This window comes from Orbicella faveolata, unplaced genomic scaffold (assembly GCF_042242905.1).
Source record: "Orbicella faveolata isolate gen_17 unplaced genomic scaffold, um_ofav_v1 contig_4, whole genome shotgun sequence".
Lineage (NCBI taxonomy): Eukaryota > Metazoa > Cnidaria > Anthozoa > Scleractinia > Merulinidae > Orbicella > Orbicella faveolata.
In genome coordinates, this window is record NW_028301569.1 from 11,572,501 (window position 1) to 11,580,321 (window position 7,821).

The following is a 7,821-nucleotide window of genomic DNA, read 5'->3' on the forward strand; positions in this document are numbered from 1 at the left end:
TGTAACTTCCTTTCGTACCTTGCGGTACAACACTAGTCTCTTATCTAATGGCTTGAATTTTATTTTTCTGGGCTAGAAATGGGACATCTTTCATGGGAATGTCAACTGAGAAAGTAAATTACTATTGCTGTTTGTAGCTAATTTAAATCTCACCCAAATAACATGCAATTTGTCTTCAAAAATACAGACATTAAACGTAAACATTTGGAAAAGCTAGCACATAAAAACCTTACACTATCATAGCAGGTAAAATATGAATAGAGATAACTGAATAACACTTGTAATAATCCATGAGAGATTATCTATATAGTATACAGCTAGATGAATCAATTACTATAAAACTGCCCCTAATAGACCCAACATTCTTATTTTAGCTTGTGTTGAACTCGTGATATATGTGCAAAAAACAGGAAACAATTCTTGCCGGCAAAAATTGCATCCTCCAGTCCAGCTGTTTGCATTTTTGTATCTCGAGATCAATTAACTAAGAGATATCTTGGGTTCGTAGGTGGAGTGATTCTTACTCCCACTGGTTTAATAAGAACCTTTCAAATCACATTGCAGAATAAACACAAAACAAATATGTACTAGGATATGGGTGAGACAACCAGTGCCCCCTTACCCATACTACTGTAGTAGGGTGACTGAAGACCTATTAATAGTACTAAAATGTAAAAAACGTTACGAAGCATGTCTTGATTTTTCAATATATAGAGAGCTTTTAGTTTACGCAAATGCATAAACAGAGAAAAAGGTGTTGTAAACCTTGATGATTCTCAAGTAGTGCACTGCTGTTTATTCCAAGCAGGTTGTTAGTGATAAAATACCTGGCACCCTTGACAGCTGTAGCACAAGGTACTGGAAAATAAAACTTAATATAACCTGTTGCCTATATGACATCTGATTGGTTGCAATGCATAGAATAAATGGCATACCGGCCTTGCTATAGCTACACTGTTCAGTGCTTCTTCTGCAATGTGATTAGCTTATAGTCTCACAGTTTCATACGGTATTCACACAGTAAACAGAGCAAAGGATAGAAACTTGTCACCATCCTAAAAACCACACCAAAAATATTAACAATATTTTTTAGGACAACAAAAACCACAGTTTTAACCTCATAGTTCAAGTACGCATTGAAAACAGCTTATGATCAATCAACAGATTTTAACTAGTACTACACCAAACAAAAAATTGTTTTATTACGATTAGTAGCCAAGTTATAGTTAATTTTTAATCCAGCAACAGATTGAGTCAAGGCAAATATGCTTTCAATGTATCCAATAACATATTCAACTCAGAGTTGGATGCTGAATGGTATCATAATATTAATCATTTAAGAAACACACAGCCACTAAAATTAACATAAATTCCCGATGTCAAAAAAACACTTTTTTTTTGTTGCAAGCCAGCTTACCACCTAATTAACTAATTTAAACTACTGACTGCACACAATAAGTACTACAGCTTGAAACTAGTTATTAAGAAAAAGAAGAATATTTTGAGTTTCTATCTCATCATATAAACACAAGTGAAGGTTTAGGAGAACAAGAATTGATCTGGAAACACAAGCCGCAGGCCAGTCAAGTGTCTTGACTTGAGTTCCCCAAACTTCACAAGTGTTTCTCTAACTTGATAGAAACAGCAAAAATGTTATCTATTTCTTTTAGTTGAAAAGAAAGGAAAAATACTTGTTAATTTTGAGTATCATTAAGTAAATTTTCTTTAGGCACCTCTTTATTACATCAGCAGCAGCTTACAACTTTTGGCATACACTTTCACACAGCCTGTTTTCAAATAATAATAACTTAGCAAACATCAATGGCCAAATGGAATTTACTGAGGCAAGAATCCCTGGTGTTTAAAGCATAGCATATGATATAAAATACCACATCTTAACAGGACAGTTTCTACAGAAATAAATCTAAGGAAACTTTCTTAGATCCAACATTATTTTTGCATGGATTTCTGACACTACCTCCAACTTTTTCCCAGAGTACTGCAGAAAAAATATTTCCAGAACATTGATCCTTCCTTATGTCCACTGTTACCTGTAAGCTTACAAAACTAACATTTCATTCTGCATACACACTTAGAATTTAAGAAAACCAAACTAATTAACTTTTGGCTAAGAAGAGAAAACATCAAAAATTACTTGTCAACCCACCCACCACTATCATTTCAGTTAAAAACTTGAATCACTCCACAGAGGAATGTATCTTTAAAATCACCTTTTTTCAAAATTTCAATTGAAATTTAGCCAATCCTGCAAAATAATATTGTATTTAAATAATATTAAGGAGTGGCTTCTAAAATTAAATCTTATCCACAGAAAGAAAACTAGAATCATAGTATTTTTAACCACAAAAGTTACTTGAATAAGTCAAGTCAAGCTTCCCTTGCAAAAAATGACTTGTGAGTAAACATGTCATGAGATAATTCTTAAAATCTAAGGCAAAAACTATCTCATGATCATTGAAACAATTAATTATTCAAAAATATTGCAAGTGGCTAATGAACAAAGCAGATGCTATTCAATCATAGTTATGTTGCCGTACATAACAGCTGTTCAAACAACCACAGTTCATTCAACCTAGCACAATTTTACCCAAAATTCATTTTAGGATTGGATAAGACAAAAGGTTCAACTCCTTTTGAGAAAACACCCCCTTGCTTTTCCAAATAATTTTCACTTACTGTATACAAGAGCAAATAAATTATGCATTCCATTTCTAAGTTGCGTATGAATTATCACACAACTACTCAAATTTTTATAGAGAAATCCTATAACCTATGGAGACAGTACTCAAGCTAACAGTTTTACTGTCCTTCTGACTTTAAGATGCTAAAATGAAGGAAAATTATTCTGTTTTGAGTATAAACATAATGTAAATTAAGCAAGTTACATCACAATTTTCGGTTCTGAAGATCACTGTCAATGGTCAATCATACAGGAACCAAGCTTGTTAAATTTATACACAGGAAAGGTTCACTTCTGATATTGATCAACAAAAGTCAGAAGACTTTGTAGCAGAAAGATATAAATAATTCTGTATGATGACCAGTGGTCTTGTAAAAATATCTTAATGCCTTCTACAGAAACAAATACAGGATACACAACCAAAGTTGAATAATTGTAATGTGGAAATGTTTTGGCATTAAAAAAAATAGAAAACGAACTTGATGTTGAGTCTCTGAATGAAAACCTAGTTAAAATTATATTTTTCCATAATTATAAGCCATTCTTGGATTGAACAATGACCATAAAAATATGATGTATTTTAAAAAGGAAAATGTCAATCCATTTTCTGATTTTTGGGTCTGCTAAAGCAATAATTTGTAAGAAAGACAATTTCTTTTATGACTCAGAAAAATCTTCCTTTAGACTGCAAAAATCACATGACGACCAGGTGATAAGCATGAATAATACCCTAAACATTTAGTTCTTCAAGATTTATGTACGATGCCCTTAGCAGAATACCTAGAATTTGAATACATTACCAAGACTAACCAGCTTTCACTTTGACTTTACCTTAAATAATTTCAAGCGGTCATATACATTAAGATTTTTATGGCATACCAACTGAGTGCAAGTGGAATTGCCTTGGCGTGCAATTATCGTCGACCAGGCCAGGAAAATGTTCCAGATTCGAACAATTCTTCCGTACTTCTCTGTCATGGCTGCCTGGTTTTCTGGCTTCATCCAGTTATCATACCAGTGGTTGATCGTCAGGGAGTAGTGGACACCAATGGTTTCTGCTGAGTGGATCTCAAACCCAGCCCTTTCAAGCTCTGTGACAACCCATCCCAGTGGACAGCTGGCGTCGGCACCTGGGAAGATATACTTTGCCATAAACAGCCCCCAAATAAAATCTTCCCATTGCCAGGCTCGACGCAGCCCAGCAATTTGAAGAAAGAAGATCCCATCATCTTCCAGCATGTCACGTACCTGGGCCAGGAAGGGCTGGAACTTCCTCACCCCAACATGCTCCGCCATTTCCAGACAGGTGATTTTATCAAATTTTCTGCTTGGTATATCGCGATAATCCATGCACCAAAACTTACTACGGCTCCCAAGGTTCTTCTCTGAAGCCACAGCCTCACCCCACTCTATTTGACGCTTGGCTAAGGAAACGCCGACTGAGTAGGTTCCGTGATTTTCTGCTGCATAATTGACTAGGGTACCCCACCCACAGCCGATATCTAAATGCCGCTCACCTTCTTTCAACTGACATTTCTCGCCCACCATTTTGAGTTTGTTCAATTGCATTTCCTCGAGGGTATCGGATTCGTCTCTGCATACTCCTGAAGTGTAAATCATCACAGGTCCTAGAAATCCACGATAAAAGTCATTGCCTCGGTCGTAGTGATCGCAAACCTGTTCAGCGTCTTGATTTTTCGAGTGGAAAATCATTTCGGGTAAAAAGTTGCAAAGCAAAAACTTGACGTGATAAAATGTCAGTTCAAAAGTCGCAAATTGGTGGCGGTTTTCCAGCGCTTCTAAGACATCGCACTTGAAATCTAGCTTGCCGTCTGCATAGGCTTCGTATAGAACTATCATAGGTATCTTCCGGTTGGTGTATTTTGATGCTAGACATGGGTCACTGAATTCGATGAACCGTTTGACATTCACTGATTTTGTGGCGTTTTCAGCGACGCACATTCGGTTGAAAAGCATCATAAAAGTTCCGAATAGAGGCAGAAATAGCACAGCGAAGACTAGCGGATAACACCAAAACGGCAAGCCCAAACCATACTGAACCAAAGCTGGGGTAACGAAGAGAAGAGCGTACAATGCTTTGTATGAAATTTTGTGCCACGCCAGTTGATCCATTCCCTTTAGCGTCTTCTTCGTTGCAAAGCCATTTGCTTTCGGCCCACCGTTTTGGATTCTTTCCATCACAAATGAAACCCAAAATTCTTCCTCGCGATGGCAACAGAACGAAATTCCCGTTTACCGGCGAATTCAGGTGAAAACTGAGATTATCTTTCAAGCGAATGACATTGACTGAACTTCACAGCTGCGCTTGCCTTGAGCTGCAAAATTTATTACAATGGCTAGTGGCTGGTACACGTGTCGTATGTGATCACGTGACCAAAGTGTTATTACTGCAAGGGAAAGCCCATGGATGATCCGATCACACGATCAGAATCATGAATTTGCACAAGCAGGTCTCTACGAGCTGGCGGACAATCTCCAGAGGTTATTCTGTGCTTATACAACCCCAATAAGCTGATATGTTATGTTTACTAATGCGGCGTGACCCACGGTGTTAACCTGCCGCAATGTAAATAAGTATTTATAAACACAGACATTTCAAGTTTATGTCGCTCAGGATCAGAGATCGCGAAGGTAGACCCTTGAAAATCAGTCAACAAGCAAGGGAATCAAGTTTCCTGCTGGGTGATAATATTGTGTGTATGTTTTGGTCATTAGAAACAATGCTAGCAGGAGCAAACGTTGATCACTCCACCCATATATTGAATATACATGTCGCGACACACAAGTCAAATGCATTCAATTGAAACGGATTACAATTTTCCTGCCTAAAATGGTTTTCTTTGGTTTCTGACATCTATGATAAAAAACTTCCCGGAAAACTCATGTTTGCTATATTACGGAAATATAAGTCAAAAAACGAAATTTTTGAGGAATATGGGAAACCAGCCTATGACAGTTTGTCGAGTGAAGCGATCTGCATCCGGCGATTTGCATAATAAATTTGATATTATAGATCGTTCACTCAAGCTTGAATATTTTTCAGGCTTCAGTTATTTTCACAACTGGAAAGTTGTGTCCATAATTTTGATGATCTCCTATGTCTATAAATTGAATATATTAACGCAACTGCGGAAAACGAATCAAAGATTTAAAGGCACGAGAGATCATGATATCTCATGTACACAACTTGAGCAGTTGTTAAAATAAACTAGCTCAGAAAATGTCCCGTTTAAGCCTGAAGTTTTTCCTCAGGCTTCAGTTATTTTCCCAACTGCTTAAGTTGTGTACATAACTTCGATGATCTCTCTTGTCTTAAATTTAATATATTACGTAACGCAACTGGGGCAGTCATGCAAATAAGAAGAGTGTTAGCAATAGCCAATATTTTGGCGCTCATGATAACCGTAACCTCTGCCATTTCTTTTGTGAACATTTGTTTGCCATTTCCTAAAATGTAGTCAATACCCTAACAAAATACACCATAAATGACCTATCTGTAGTATTTGTGAGCGTTTTTCGGCGTTTCATTTCTGAAGCTAACGCACGTTCTTGTACTGAGAAATCCTCAGATGTGGGGTCGTTTAATTTGTTTTGGGAAACTAATTATGTATAAATGACTTGGTATGACATCGAAATATGAATTTTATCACAATCATTTTAGCAGAAATATAAATGCATACAAAGAGAACTTTTAGCAGATATGGTTAAAGGGGTCTTGTACCTTAACTAATATTATCTGTATTAACTGAAAAACAGGGACAAAAAATTCATTTATCGCAAATTTTGGAGGTTTACGACCTAGAAAATTGTGTCCTTTACCAATTTTGAAAATTTGAAAACATTCGGTTGAAACCCAGTGGAGATATCGTATACGAGATATTGGTGATCCGTCTATTTGGTCATTTTGAGAAAAAAGGCTAGTTTTACTTTGGTCTCCAAGAGCCCAAATTAACCCTATGAAACGGGGCGGGGGTTAGTGGCAGGGAGAGGGGGTATATCGAAAGGTTTTACATAAATGTCCTATTGAATACCCGAATACACACCAGACATAGAAATGTTAACCAAGTATAAGGAGCGTATAAGATGGTAGAGGAAACAATGTTCAGCAAAATCGTTTCAAAATACGATTTGCAAATGGTTAGGGATGTTGAACCCTAATGTTCCGAAAAAATGGTTTTTTGGAGAAAAATTTTTATGTTAGGTAGAGGACCGCCTTAAGGGCAGACCGTGCGGGGAAACTGGGTCTTGTGACAGACCACAGTCCGTGTTTACAGTCCGTGTGCATTAACTGCGAGTGACTATCATGGGTGGGGGGAAACTGAGTCTTTTGACAGACCACAGTCCGTGTTTACAGTACAGTCCGCGTGCAGTGACTGCGGGTGACTGTCACGGGGTGGGGTGCGGCTGAAGATGACCTTCTTCTCTTGTTCAGATATTACGGGGAGATTCGAAGTGGATAGGCCTTTTCGTACTCTCTGTGAAAAAAAAAAAATAGAAAATAAAGTAAAATTTTGTTGTGATGAAGATTATTTTATCTGCGTAGGTCGGAGCTTTTCCATCCTCTTCGCTCCTGAAATATTAGTAAGTTTCCACGAACAAAGTTTCGCCGTTATTTGGATGCATAACGTATGAAAAGAACAAGAAGATGAGCGAAACGAAGATAGAACTATTCGAAAAGTTTCAGTTGACTAGGTCTTTAGGAGGTGGTCGCATTGTCTACCAGTTAATTACAGCAGGTATTTAAATTAGCAGGTCCTTGTCGGTCAAGAACTTTACTGGTGGTTTTCAGTGTTGTGTAAGGGAACAGGTCACAGTGTAATGGCGTGTTGAGCAAGTCGTGAAAATAGAAACAAAAGCCTTGTATCACCCGCACGCGAGCACGCGTGATTGTGTTCTGATCTCCAATGCCCCACCGGGGCACCCTCAGGTTCTCCGCCATGGACACTTCCCAAAGCTGGCGTATCGATTGTTAGCCTTAATTGCTTTATAAAGGTCTTCGTTAAAGTCAATGACATTTTAACGAATGCTTAGGTTAAAGAACAACCCCTAACTGTTCACCCCACGGGAACAGGGCGATGAGGGCCGTAGGAAATTTACTT

At 37.6% G+C, this 7,821-nt stretch overlaps 1 protein-coding gene across 1 annotated transcript in view; it reads right to left on the reverse strand.

The window, feature by feature from the left end:
- The window catches only part of LOC110049721 (uncharacterized), a 6,400-nt gene extending 606 nt beyond the window's left edge, over window positions 1-5,794 (reverse strand). Inside the window, exon 1 of the mRNA XM_020755532.2 lies at window positions 1-5,794. This exon is cut by the window's left edge and continues 606 nt beyond it. Within this exon, the coding sequence (XP_020611191.2) occupies window positions 3,518-4,900 (1,383 nt within the window). The 5' untranslated portion in view covers window positions 4,901-5,794 and the 3' untranslated portion in view covers window positions 1-3,517.
- Window positions 5,795-7,821: the final 2,027 nt, after the last annotated feature.